This window comes from Salarias fasciatus, chromosome 11 (genome assembly GCF_902148845.1).
Source record: "Salarias fasciatus chromosome 11, fSalaFa1.1, whole genome shotgun sequence".
In the NCBI taxonomy this organism is placed as follows: Eukaryota; Metazoa; Chordata; class Actinopteri; order Blenniiformes; family Blenniidae; genus Salarias; species Salarias fasciatus.
Window position 1 is genome coordinate 17,087,568 of NC_043755.1, and position 15,213 is coordinate 17,102,780.

Consider the following 15,213-nt stretch of genomic DNA (forward strand, 5'->3'; position numbering starts at 1 on the left):
CAATCAGGCCACAGCAAGGAGAGAACTACAACATGCTGGACAGATTACTCTTGATTTAGAGACATTCAGTTGGTACTTTGTGAAAAATACAGCTGCATTTCTCTTTTATTCTCTCTAAAGAGATTTTTTTTTGTTGTCGCCACCTGGCTGAAGATGGTCACTGCTCAACAATCTACTCAGTTTATTTTTTTTTTCAAGTAAAACACCAAATCGTCAAAAAATAAAGACCAGCTAAAAACACAAAGCAGGCACATCCGTGCATTTGCTTTGAAAAAGTGTGAGTGTGAGTAATTAATGCATCCAGATGGCGCAAAATTACAACTGGAAGAATCTGAGAATGTCTAGTAAGGTTACACAATATATTTAATACAAATTTAACACCAACTTAAGCAATATAAAGAAGGGAGACTGAAATTTAATAAATTATGTGCATTTGTGTTTCAAAATGACAGAAGTGCAAATCTGAATCATTGCAAATGATTAAAAAAAAGAAACAGGGCAACCTGTTAAATGATTGACAGCCCAAATGATTTCATATCTGGTGGCACAAAAGAATAAAATAAAAGAGAACCGCTGTGTTTCAAATGCCTCTGGTGAAGCTGCAGATGAAAATGTGACTGAAAACATGAGAAAAAAGAAAAACGAAATGTTTCTGTCGGAACTGGTTTAATAATGAGGGCAAGAGAAAGAGCATTGTTATTTTCAGGAACAAACCTCAAAGCACCGCATCAACATATATTAAGGTGTTTTTATTTATAAAGCTATCCTATGTTTATCGAAGATCCTGCTGCAGTGGAGTCTGTCAACATGTCTGTATTCTCTGAGGTTTGATTTGAGTCACACCACCAGCCTCACACTGCTCATTGTTCAGCTCTGAGCACTGAAAAAGCGAAAGAGAGAGAAAATAACACACTGCTCGCTTTGCTTTGACAAATGATTCACTGCAGCCTTTCCTGTCCAAATATGTGATCCAGAACGAAATCGAAGCATAAATGAATCAACTTTAAATCTACTGATAATGAATAAGTGTCTTTTCGGCTCCAATGATGCTCATATAAATTAAAAATAGAGGCAACAAGGTTTCCGGGAATTCAGGTAATGATGTTACAGTAGCAGTAACAGGATCTGCAGGGGCATTTCTCATTACGGGTCGACACACACCACTGGGTACAGTACAGTGTGTGTCGGTTCTAACAGAGCAGATGTGACCTTTGTTTTCCTTCAGGATTTTATTGATTATCTAGCCGACACAAAATTCTCATTATCCAAGCGATTGTGATGTGATGGGGCGAATCCATGAGCATCTGTTTCCGTATGAATCAATAAGCCGACATGAATTGGAGATATGCACATGTGGAGGCGTGAGAGTGGGATCAAGAGTTCAGCAGCAGCAGAGGAACAAGAGAAGTCCGGAGCCATTCATCAAGCCAGCAGCGTCCTGACATTCCCCCGGTGGTGCAAGAGGCGGAAAGGAGGAAATTACAACGCACACAAAATGTGGGCCAGGACAATTATTTGCAAACACTAAGAAGAACTAAGAATTTACAGGAGCAAGCAAGGTGGAAATTAATTAGCTTGATCAAATTTACAAATAAAAGCTTGCATAAATTATTCAGTGAAATAAAACAATGAAAGGAATAGAGAGTCAAACACTGAGATGTTTCCGTTTCTAGAAATAGACTCCACATTTGAAGATTATTTTGCCTTCAAAACCTCTCATATGTACAAAAAACTAATGAGGAGCTTCTCCATGAAGTGAAAACTATTGAAAAAAAAACCAAAGCCACAAACCGGTGTGCTTCACATTAAGTGTGTTTTTCTTCCTGTGAGTTCCTCTACATGAAGGCAGAGAAATAAATATAGCAATCTGTTCCTGCAGTGCCAATTTAGGCAGCGGTGGAGGGCCTGACGCAAAACAGAGAGACAGGAAAGGTAAGAGAGAGAGAGAACACAACCGCCGATCCTTGAAAAGATCCTCCTGACAAACGGTAAACCACAAGAGATGAGAGAGAAAGGAGGGAGTGGTCTCTGTTCGCGCTCTGCCTGGAAGAACAAAGAGGACAAAGTCAAGAGGAAAAGTGCGAAACGCATTCGGGAGCCGCCCGAGACGATCAAGTGACACAATCAGGAGGGTTTACGGTGAATTCCTCTCCACATCCCAGGAGATGGGGAGATCATGGTTCACAGAGGACTATCCATCCTTTTTTAATACTGCTTCATCAAGTTCAGGGTTACAGGGAGCTGCAGGCGAGCCTGGCTGACTAAGGCTGACGGCAGGGGGACTCTGGAGAGGCCAGACCGTCAAAGGGCAAACAGAGAGTCAGATAATCACACACCAGCAATTCAGTCACCAATCAACCTCAAACACACACCGAGGGACTGCAGACAAACAGATATCTGGGGAATAAGCAAACTTCACGGTGAAAGGCCTCAAACTGAGGATATCATCTCTATGAGGCAAGAACACTAAACACTTCACCACGGTTTGCACACGCCATGTTTTTCTACCTTTTTAATGTTATTATTAGAATAAGACTAATAAGCAAAACTATCAAAAAAAATTGAAATATGATGTTGAAATAACACAAAGTACATTTCCATATTAGGTATAGAGATGATATTATTGTCATGGATGGTTAAAAAAACTATAGATAAAAACAGAGGAGTATCCTCATCATGAAGTTGACCAGCTAAATGTGATTATGCCATATAACATCACGATAAACTTCTAGATAAATGAGGATTTTCTCATAAAACAGTGTGATAAATGCTGAAATTATGTGACGATGTTTTACAATGTGATGTGATTTCACCTTGTCAAAATGACCCAAAACAAGTCTTTTCTTCTATGCCTGTGTTGGAATTCCTCTTCTGAGGAAACTTAAATGTTCCACCCGACAGTCTGAATGTGTAACAACACTTTCTACGTTACACTAATCACTCCCCACTCTCCATTTGCCAGCAGACATAAATCCTCTGCTATAAAGACTCCAGCTGGTTTGGAGCCGTGGCACCGAATCCAAACTGAAGCATATTTTCTATTAAGTGTGTTAACTGCAGACACCTGATGTCTGATCCCGACTCGCCACCAACACGGAGAAGCACTTAGTGTTCAGATGTTTTCAATCATTCCAGCTAACGGCCACCTGTGTCGCTGCCTACATGACACCTGATCAGCTCATTTTCTTCAGCCAGCGTTTTGGTAGATCCCAGTTCATTCATGATGAAGGAGATTCTGAATGCCGAAGAACTGGGAATGTGGGCGGAGCTCAGAGAAGCTGACGTGACGCCACTCAACACGACGGTTACTGTGCCACTACTTGAGAAATAACTGCTCCCACAGCATTTATTTGTATTTATTTTCTCCAGATTCCTCAAAGTGACATCCATTATGTGTTTTCTACTTTATGTGATGGTACTTTCTCAACTGGCAACTTTGTGACAACCCAGCTAAAAGAAAGCACCATAAGCACAAACGTAATTGACGTTGGGACAGTTTTGTGTCTGCTGCCTCCTGCACTATTCCTAGCAAGACATGTCAAATTGTCTCCTGCTGGAACAAAGTGCCACCTCAACAATTGGCTTTGGTCTTTTTTTTTTTTTTCTTTTTTTTTTTGGCAGTGCCAGGTTGTTGCGGTACGTGGCGGCGGCAGCAGCAGGGAGGATTGCCTCTACAGCGTGACTGTGACACACACCATAACCCCGCTGATAGACGGCGGTGGGGAGACAGCCTGGGGCTGCGAGACGTCCTCTGCTCTACACTGTCTTCTGCACCGGTGCCGTGATGTTCCTACATGGTTTCAGCCGAGGGAGACATGCTCACCGCTTTCAATTATTCACTAAACTGGACTACAGAGGCCGCGTTCTGCTTTTTGAATTTACTCAGTCATTCAGCACAAACTGCTCACACACTCCCAAACTGACTATTCTTAAATAAAGATTTTAGTGTTCCTGCAGTTGCAGCAAAAACAGACATCATTTTCACATTTTCTGAAACACTGTCGTGAAAATGGCGCCTAAATGTAAAAACACCCCTAGCGTGGACGAATATCAGTCATATTCTCACTATGAAGCAAGAGTGCGATCCACTACACCACCTTGTCACCATTATTTCACTGTTACCAGCCATTTTTCCACAGTGCAGCAGCTGTTTTTTAAGCGTAGATGTTTGCAGGGCTGCGCGCACACCGATAAGATCAGCATCAGGCTTCGGATACACACAGATAGCAGCCAACTTGGTGGAATATTGGAAAAGCTTGGAATCCCATTTTATTGCTGATAGTGCTCTCATTATGTCTATTTGCAATCAATACAAAGAAATAATGATATAAAGCAGTGACTGCAGGTGTAGCACACCGCGGGGCCTGGAGGGATTTTCTGACCTCAATATCTGTAAGTTATATGAAAGTGAGTTCGACCACTGGAGGCTGCAGTGAAGCGAGCAGTCTTGAACACTGCCAGCGATGTGAGCCCCACGAGGATGTCAGGGGCCAAGAGCAATGAGAAAACAGGAAATGGTACAGCTACATCTTCTATAATGCGGCCAAAGCCAATACGAATCAGAAGGACAAAGAGAAACACCTACACGGCACAACAAGAGCTGCCTGGAGAGGACGACATGTGAGAGTGTGACATCTTTAAAGGTTGAAGAGTCCTCTGCAAAAAGATTGGAAAGTGATCCATCCCCGTCTCGTATCCTCTGACGCTCGTGACCTCGTGATTGAATAGACGGGCTCACCGAAACAAACACCGCCTGGAAAATCAAACACGTCCCGCTGCGCATAATAATATTACCTGGGCGTCTGAGGCGCCAGAATCATTCCACTCATGTCTCCGTCCATCTGCCTGAACTTCAGTCGGAAGACGAAACAAATGCAATAGTTTTCATCCTCGTTCTTGCATCAATGGTACAATTTTAATTGGTGGCAGATTGCAGACTGGAGGAGAAAGTCACATCCGCCGAGTTGTTTATAGCTGTTTTCCTCTCACATTAAAGAATTTCTGTTGTCAGTCTAAATTAGAAAAAAAGAAAAGGTTTATGATGTGTCAAAAAAAATCTGATAGTCATTTTCATGACTCATTGCTGACTGTTTCCCTCCCTAAAGCAGCTATTTAAGAAGAGTGAAACAGAAAGAATCCGATGCAAAACAAAAGCTTCAGTACAGATCACAAATGGCACAACACCAGGTGAGAGAGCAGGTGCAACCAGCAGGTTTGCATACTGAGAGAACTAATAAGACACCAGCTGAGAGCAGCTGTGTGAGGAGGTCAGGGAACTACAAGTGGCAGCAACACGGCAGGCCGGAGTCAAACGGAGCTTCTCTTGGTCAAAATAAAGGATGCAAAAGAGACACGCTAGAAAATTCAGCATGAATAAAGAGAATCCCTCTCCGTGGTTCTCACAGTGAAGACATGTAGCTTTGAGTGATCCAAACATCTTCTGCACTGCTTTGTTGGACAAGTCCAATCGGCTCATCCTCATTTTGCTGCAGTCTGGAAATAAACACTTCATGACACAAAATGTAGAAAAAACAGGAGATTTACATACGGTTTCAAAACTGTGTATACATGTGTGTCCTTCCACAAAAGATGGTTGCTCCTGGCAAATATTACTTGAACCATAAATGAAACATCCCATTAACTGGTTTACATTAGATAAGCACTCCTACTGTAATGCTGCCTCGGTGCGTGACGGCCGAGAGAGCTCCTCTGCTAAAATGTGGTGTAACATCAGCAGCGCCATCTCATGTCGTCATTGTCGGAAGTTCACACTCCAGTAATCTCATATGAGCTCTTTGTTCGAGATGTTTGCTGTAGATAATGAGCTTAGAGAGCTTTTCTCATGTAACTTTAAAAACATCAATGAACCATCCTGCATTTAATCTTAAAATAAAACTCTTTTCGCTGAGCTCTCAACGACCCCACACGGCTGAATGAGAGGAATTAGTCTGCTGTATCAACAGTAAATTGCAGTAAAAGTGATTTACGTAACATTGATGAAGTACAATTCTCGGAAATAAATGTTGAAGATGATAAATATTTGGGTTATACATGAGTGGATTCAGCTCCATCTGAAATCAGAAGTTTGTAGTAGAAAAATAAATGTTTTCTTCTCTCCAACAGCCTGAGCTGAGCAGCTGTTGACTCTTGCTGTCATTATATAAAATATCACACAGACTTCATCGCAAAAACTACTTGAATGACTCAATTAATCCAGCTAGGATCAATCTTATTTTTCAAAGCAATCTAATAAAACATCGACAGCGCTGTGAATGTGAATCTCAAACATTCAGCAGAGCCCAGATTTACAGCTCCGAGTCAGTCGCAGCGGGTTAAATGTCACCACCGAATGCCGTTTTTCAGCAGCGTGTGTGAATTAACATGACAAAGGCCCTTTATGGGCCCAGACTGTGTGGAGAAATCAGAGGCCAGTCTTTATTCCAGGGGAGGAGAATATGATGAGAAAGGAGGTGAGAGCTCATGAAAGGTGAAATAAAATATCACCGTGCACCGTCAACGCCACATCCTGAGTCACGAAAATATGAGCCAAAACAGTAAATAGACACACCTGAGATGAGATAATGAAAACCTTCATCCTTCTTTCAATCTGCATCGGTCATGTTTTCGATAAGAATGACTAAACTTCCAAACAAACAGGGCGCCGTCATTTAAAGGAAGTGCAAAAGCGTGTCGGCGCTGCCGCGGATTTGCCGTGTGGCGTTCAGAGATTCACCGAGGTGACGGGCAGAGCACAGCATCCAGACGGCCGCCTTCCACACACATCCTCTGAGCCATGAAGGCAAACACCTCCAAGTCGCCTCGCCTCGTGATTGTCGCTCACGCTGTGGGAAAGCCCTGCGCGGCGGACGCCACTCTGTATCTGCACACTAACTCCAAAAAAGACCTGTGGTCAACTACGCCTTCATTTTTCTGCTCTTGCTCCTCCGTCTTAGAACTTCAGCGTGATTAGAAGTTTTCGGCAAGCAAGAAAACCGTATGTAAATATATGCTCCCTGTGAGTGCAGGCCGAGGAACAATCTATTCTAAAAAGTGAGCATGGATCAGAATGTACTGCTGATAATGCAGGTTGAAATGATAATTTATGCAACTGAAGCTGCTTCAAAAATAGCGTGTTTATGTTTGCATTTTTTAGCAGGAAATGCAGGAAAAACAAAATCATTCCAGCAACAGCAACAAGCAACTACAGAGCGAATGATACTGATGTCTATTCATACAGAAATGTCTGTGATAACTGTGTTCACTTCAGCGTTGCAGAACCCATCTTTACCTCTTTATACCTCAATGATTTACAAAGCAAGAGTGATGTAAATTACCAGAAATATTTAGGACCACAGACTGACTTTCGACAAATAAATATTTCTAGATATTGGAAAAAAACCAAAAACATTAAGTTAATATTAACTTTCCAGGGTAAGAACAAACATATAATTTGGTTAGGTTGAAGCACAAAAAGTTCAGTTTGGTTCACAAAATGTACTTACTTAGGCACTTATATACCTAATAACTTAACTCTTTGTTGGGACCAGCACCATTACTTGGTTGTGGTATTAACAGAGTCACACTTAGAAGGGTACTCTCACCAATTACATTATAATCAATTCTAACTGATTACAATTGAAGGAAAATAGTGAGATATGTGGGATTTTGCTCTCTAAATATACTTTCGGCTCATTTTTATTTTATTTTCATATGACAAATAATTTCATAGAAAAGTCACAAAAGCTAAAGTTTAGAAGAAGACTATGCTTCAATAACACCATTGTCTTTGAACATTTCAATTTTAAAGTACTGAATCAAGTATATCAACAATCTAAGTTTGTTCTTTGGTTCAAGATTGTAAATTGTTGATTGGTTACTGTTACATAAATAACTTCTCTACACTTAATAATCACTAAATTTACCAGCTTGACACGAATTTCCCCGTTATTTTATTTATTGATCGTTTCTTCTAATATCTGTGTTTCCCAAGAACTTTTGTAAACAGTTGAAATATGTAACAATCACTAGAGGGAATCATTTATCAACATCTCCACCACAAAAAAAGGAACTCATTATTTCAACTGGACCTTCAGTTCTTCTTTTGTTCCTGTATGGAATCTCTTGTTACTGAAAAGGCGACTGTCATAACAATTCACACTAAATATTCGTTTCCCCAAGTGAGCCTCACTTCTCCATAGTCAAACTTTTCTCTCGTTTCAGCTTTATTGATTTCATGAACCTTGGTCCTCTAGCTCTGGCTTCAGTGAAAGTATAAAAATAATGACCCAATGTTCCCAGAGAGATGAAATTGGCATTGATGTTCTAGTTAGAGTCACATGCGCTCACGCTGCTCTCCATTCTCCATACTTCACTGTCTCCCCCTCTATTTACTCCTCTCCTCCGTGTGTCTTTGTGCAGCCGCAACAGAAGCCTCATTATATCCTCCTGCTAGTTTAGTTTCTTTGAACTTTACCATCTCTCTCTCTCTTTGTCCTTCTGTCATTCCAACAGCTTCTGAAATAGATCTTATTCACCCCTGCTATATGTATGACATTCATAATGAATTTCCTCCTTCTAAACCTTCGCCTGACGAAAGCATCCAGTCTTTTACGGGCTTTTACAGCTAATATACCCTCACTGATTAGGAGACACCGTGCACAGGAAGCCAGGCAGGCAAATAAGGCAGCACTGATGTGGTGGTATGATCTATAACCAGGGGGAAAGAGGAATGCATCCAGTAAATATGGCCACAACCACAGTGACTCCAATGCTGCACACTGCATTAACCCAGAGGACCGGCTGCTGCTGAGGCATGACAGCCAGCTTCAATCACCAGCAGACATGCAGTCACCCCGGGTGTGAAGAAAATAAGGCCTCCGGTGTCCCTGCAGCCTCAGGGTGGAATCATGATGGGAGCTGATAAGGCTGTCAAACCTGTCAATGTATGTGCTGGCAAAGCAATGAGCGAGAGAGAGGGAAATACACAACCGGTCCATGCAGCGAGTCTGCACCAGGTAAGAGAATCCCTCAGGGCTGCTAAAGCATGAAGGAGAGGAAGTCAGCCAGCTCCAGCCAGGCCGGCCCCAAAGGTGAGAGCAGAGGAAAATCGCCGTCACCTGAGGACACTGGCTCACGCTGTGCTCATGTTTCCACTGAGTTAGCTCTGATGGCTTTAAAGGCTGAGAAACATCTTCAGGGCTGATATTCTGTAACGTGTCAAAAACAACAAGCTGCTGTAGAGTTTGGATCTTCCAAAAAATGAATCAAAGCTTTTCTAATAAACGTGGTGCGGCATGAGCGCTGCTTCACTGCTTGTCAGACTGGCTGTGTTGTGTGATACCCTCTGCCCCGGGCTCCACGGGGAATTATCGCTCTCCGCTCGACGCTGATCTGTTGCAGTACTTGTGGCCCACAGAGCGAAGCCTGCAGCGTGCAGACAGGAAGCATTCGGCGATGTTTGACAGGAAGGTAACGATGTACGATCAGGATGGGCAAGCGCAGGAATGCCTTGTAATGATGAGGTCGGCTGATTTCTAAGATTCCCAATCAGACGGAGAGAAAATCCTAAAATATGTCAGCGCTGAGCAAACAGCTGGATAAAAGACGGAGCGGGTTTCTGTCTTCTGTAACTCGGTGAATCTCATCTGTGCTGAGAGAAACGGCAGAGCTGAGAGGAGGACCAAGCAGGAACTGAGCACTGCATGATCTATTCGGCAAATAGTCGTCACTGAAGCTGTGAGAATGAGATCTCATCACCCTGATCGATAAAATAACTCAGTTTGTCTGGTTCGGAATGTAAATGTTAGAATGTGTAAAGAGACTCAGCCTTTTTAAGAGTGTTCAGTTCCACAGTTGCCCTCTTTTATGTTTTCTTCATTTACTTTGAAGTGTATTTCCCTTATTTTTGATTCTGGTGTCTCACTAATGTTGTTTCAGTCATGTTGTTAGTTTTTTACCAGCGATATGCTTCTGTCCTGTCGGTCTTTTGTGTTTCATGTCATCCTTTTCTTAGCCTTGTGTCTGTTGACTGCTGTGTCTTTTCTCTCCATCTGGGTTTACGCCCGGGTTCATGTTACAACAGCCTGTAATACAGGGAAGCATGAACATACCCAAGGTATCAATACATATTCTGCCTTAGCCAGAATTTTGCGATTCAACATTCTCATAGCTGCTGCGCTTTTCTCCTGATATGTGAGGCAGATTAGCCCTTTAGCTTAAGTTACAAAGACATTGTAGCTTGATAAAAAAGTGAGGAACACCACTGGAGTTCACAGTTTGTGGTGTCTTATCTCCCTCCTTCATATCTAGGGTCGTGTAAATCTGCCCTTTAAGGGTGTCACCACAGTGTCAAGTCCTGTTTCCTGGTCTTTATGAAGCTCTCGGTCTCTCTGCATGTCTTCATCAGCCTGTCAGTTTAGTGTCCTGGTCTCTGGTCTGAGCATCTCTTCAGTTCATTTTGAGTTTGGTGCCGAGCACCTGTTGATGTCCCCATACCGTCTGACCTCCTGCTGCACCACTGTTTTAAATCCCTGTCTTCTTGCTTTGTTTCTGTACTATGCATCCATTAAAGCTTTTGTTCATACATCCATATTGACCTCCGCCCCCTGCTCCCTGACAGTCTTGATCTCTGTCAGTATTACTTTCACAACGACCATCGACTACACTGATCTCCACTGGAATTGCTATCTGAGGCCTATCAGACTGTAAACAAAGCCGGGGGCTTTATGACACAAAGAACAATGTGATGAATGAATCCCATCACATGCACTGAACAAGAGTGTGCTCCCCTGTTCATGATAGGAGCAAAGAAAAAAACAACACAAAACAAGAAAACAACCTGATTTCAGATAGTTACAAACAGCTTATAAACATTCTTTACTTTATGTGGCACAAGTCAATGCACAGCCTGTAGCTTTGTGAGGAGAGATTCAGTTAACACTGAGTGAAATGTAGAGTGCATCCTTTATAAATCACTCTCAACTATCATTGCAAATTCATGTTGTTGCTTTTTTAGTTTTCCGTGAGCAATAAATAGAGGATATATCAAGGCAGATGAGTGAAATTTAGATGAAGCAGACTGGTGCCAGATCTCCACTGCTACATTCTTCGGAAAGAAGCTAAAAAATATAAAAGCTAATGAAGCAGAGTGTTAATGTACTGAAAAGTCAACAACTAAAAATACTGCTGACTTCACAGCCCTGATAACCATCATGGTTTATGGTCCTGCTACCTAGCTGAACTTGATCCCAGCGCCTAATTCCACCTCAGTCATGGCATCTTAGTGGCACTGCTCGGATGAGGGAATATTCAAATGATATTATTCAGGAGAGCCATCATAATTATGGGAAATGAGGAAACAGGGCATGCAAAGTGTTTCATGTTTTCTAAGGGGAGCTCATCTTTTCACTCTGTGAATTCCATGCTATAGGGCAAACAACTAATTACACTGTACATATCAACAAAGGCGGAGGCTGTGATCTTGTTATTGTGGGCCTCTCAAGCTGTAAAATCCAATTATAGTAATGGATGCACATAAGCTCAACATTCGGTGGTCTGTTGATACATACTTTGACATATTAAAGACCTGGAAGCTGCACATGTGCATCTCTCTATCTCTGGGGCACAGTGAAGGGCACACACGCTTTATATAATACACCGTTCTGAAAAGTGATCACTGATGAAAAGCACCAAGATCTGCTGGAAATTATAAATAAAATAAAAAAGGTGAAAGCTTGTCAGCTCTGAAGGGAGAAACTCGGGAATGTAGCAGGGATTAATGGGTTCAAGGTGTGTGTTGTCGGGTGCACTTTGGAACCAGGAAAGTCAATGGTTAAGAGAAGTGATGGAACCACGGTGGGAGAATACTTGGGAGGAGAAACACGAACTGAAGTGCAGAATTTTGCAAATGATTTAAGAATCCTGTAAGGCTAAATATACTTAAAGTTACCCAGCGGGGTATCTGCCACCATGGAAATCATTTGTCCACCATGAGAAACAAGAGTAAACAAAGCTTCAGTGAGAACACTTACACCCCCTCAACCCTGCGGGAGTCAAGTGACAACACTTAACTTTTTCCACTATTTCCATGCTTACTGCAGAGGATCTGCCTTGTTTTTTCTATCAACTGTTCTTTAAAAATAACAAACTACAGACGACACTAAAGGAGTGGTGATTTAATTCCCCGTGCACTCAAGAGAAAAGTGCTTATTAAAATCCAATATCCTGAAACAGGTTCATTTAAATAAAATATCATGCATTCACTGTAAAAAAAAAATCCAGACAGTGCACTTTGCTCCTGCAGAGGAATACAAAGAGTGACAGTGGCTCGGAGCCGCACACAGAGCCTCATATTCTAGAAAGCCTCTCCCTCATCACTCATGTTTTGCCTCCTTCCCGTGCTCTATTCTCTTCCACATCGATCGACCCCATTTCCTTCCCTCTTTCTCTCTCCGTGTGGTTCTTCCTTTGTGTTTCACTTCTAACGCCATGCTCTCTCACAGTTTTCATTCCTTTGTTTTCGGTTCATGCAGTACAACGGAATAAAAACTTAACGGCGCTTTTTGATCTCAGCACAGCAGCAGAGTCAGTAAAAGTTGGACCAGAGAAACTCGACTGCAAACTCGCATGTTTGTAACAAGTACGGTGGTCTGGGATCAGATCAATGGAGGGGAAATCTTATCAACCCAGAGATGTGGGAGGACACCACACACCTCTATCTACTGGTTAGTTCACTTTCTGCTATCAGTAAAACGTTTGAACTGAGGTAACTAACAGAATATTACATTTGAGAGATAGGCATGTTTGACCTTTGTTGCCATGGTAACAGATATGTTATGCTACTGTTACTTGAGTGGGTTGAATAAATCACCATAATGACTTGGCTGAGTTTATTACAAAATCATGTAAGATGCTTCTTCACTGCATACTGATTAATTTGTTCAGCTTTGGGAATTTAATTATCTAGTGACATTTTTGGCTCAACGGCATTTATTAGATTCAATATTTTGTTTTCCTTGATCCAGAACTTAAAAAGTCAGTGTTTACTTTTTATGTCATATACACTCTATACACTCATAAACACTCTACTGTGTATATCTTAGTATTTCTGGCTTCTAAAACCATTTCCATCATGATAAATGCCACCACAATACATTAAAATAACTAATCTTCTGGGTTTTACAGGCAGATGGGTTCTGCTTCCTTATAATTAAAAACTGAAAACTGGCCAAATTTAATCTTTCAGGTCCCTCAACACTCTGTTTATGCCAAAAAGAACCAGGGAAAACAGTATTTGAGAGTTTCTTTCCTCTCAAATAAAAAAAAAAAAAAGATATCAGGATGATAATATATTGTCTGACTCCAATTTGCCTGGTTGGAACTGATGGAGCCTTTTTCACCCAGCAGCTTGTTATCAGCAGAATCCAAGGAAGAGACAGTAAATCACATTCACACCCACCAGCAAACGGCACTGTCTGTTACACATGACACTTAAAAGACATAAAGAAGTAGAGATATACAAACTACAGGCTGATGAAGAAAAGGCAGTTAGTGAGACAAAGTGTAATGACTATGATGTGATCATTACACATTTATCTATACTTCCTATTAAGCCCTGGAAATGACAATTACATTGGCAAGCACATTACAGTATGCCATTGATCCCGGTCTGTGGATTCTATTCTCTGCACAATCAGATCAAAGTTCAGACATGAAACAGGATTTGACGTGTTTCCATGATATTCTTCCACCTCCGTATTGCGCTTCAGATCAAAAGTGTTGCAGGATCTCACTCTCAACACAAGATCAACAAATGACTTCCTGTGAGCTGGATTTCCCCATGCTGTGGATATGTCAAATGTAATTAAGCTGACATGTGAATATTTTTAACCTGACTGTCAACACATTGTCAACTCGTATTGCATCAGGTGAAATATGAAGACTAACAGACATATAAACTACAGATTAAAAAAAGACTCATAATGATAATCTACTAAGCTTCTCGGTCTCATTTAAATGAATGTCATACATGATAATCACATATTGATAGCCTATACATGAGAACTGGTTCTCAAGTCGAACTGGAATGAGGTGAGATTTATTTGAACTGAAATGAGACTGTAGTATGAGCACATACCTTGCGCGATGGCTATGGACTCGAACCTGTGCAGCTCCCTCAGCAGACAGGTGCGCTCGGACGGGTGGAGGCTGTAAATAAACTCCTTGGCTCCTCGGGGGGAGTTGAGCGGCTCCACCGGCTCCTTCAGGGGGTGCGTGCCCAGCTGACACCGCTGCACCAGCGCGGTGAGCGGCGGCTCCGAGCCCAGCCGCACCGGGGGGGCTGCCGCGGCTCTGGCCAGCCCGGACCCGGTCCTGGTCCCGGTCCCGGCTCTCAGGGAGAGGCCAGGCCGCAGGAGAGCTCTCAAGCAGGGCAGCATCTCTGAGGATGAGGAGGAGGAGGAGGAAGAGGAGCACTGCACCGGGAACCTGGAGGGGAGCGGACACGACAGGCCTGCTGAACACACGGACTACCTGACATCCTCGTGTCCTCAACCTGGACGCTTTTTAAAGAGCGACACGCGGGCCTGACACACACACAAACACACACACAAACACACACGCGCGCGCGCTTCACCAGCTGCCTCCCAAAACAACACGCAGCGGAACAAAGCGGCGCCAGCTGTCCGGAAACCAAACAGCAACTTGTGTGGTCGGACGCACCTCGGTCGATGCTCCGCTGTCCCGTCCGACAGCCTCCGGGGGGTGGGGGGAAAGCTCGGGATGAGGGCAGCAGCTCGGCCGCGCGACACGGACAGCACGCTCCGCTCCGCTCCGCCGCTGACACGCGCGTCCGGGAGTCTCACGAGAACCTCAACCGCTCGTTCGACTGCAAAGGGTTTTCTACAAAATCACATTTTTGCGAGCGCGCTCCCGTCTGGCGTAACCTCTGGCTGACAGGATGGCGCGCGGCGGATGGGAGGGGGGCGGGGGGGCGGTCCGGCTCCGCAGAGGTTTTCCAATAGCAGCGCCGCGCTCCTCCGTGCGTAACTCTGACGGAGACGCACGCACGCACGCAGTTTAGGGCGCACGTGAGGACGCATCATTCACCACCACGTCTGGAAACGCGTGAACGTAAAGCCTGCGACTTCTGGGGAAGTTTCTGGAGCTAAAGGTTTAATGCTCATATATAACCTGAATTCTCTCTGTCTGCGATGA

At 43.1% G+C, this 15,213-nt stretch overlaps 1 protein-coding gene across 1 annotated transcript in view; it reads right to left on the reverse strand.

The window, feature by feature from the left end:
* Window positions 1-14,951, reverse strand: part of LOC115396896 (transmembrane protein 65-like) — a 39,958-nt gene extending 25,007 nt beyond the window's left edge. The window contains exons 1-3 of the mRNA XM_030102974.1: window positions 14,719-14,951; window positions 14,473-14,484; window positions 14,135-14,435 (exon numbers count right to left, since the gene is read on the reverse strand). Of these exons, the coding sequence (XP_029958834.1) occupies window positions 14,135-14,435 (301 nt within the window). The 5' untranslated portion in view covers window positions 14,473-14,484; window positions 14,719-14,951. The remainder of the gene's footprint in view (window positions 1-14,134; window positions 14,436-14,472; window positions 14,485-14,718) is intronic.
* Between the last annotated feature and the right edge of the window lie 262 nt (window positions 14,952-15,213).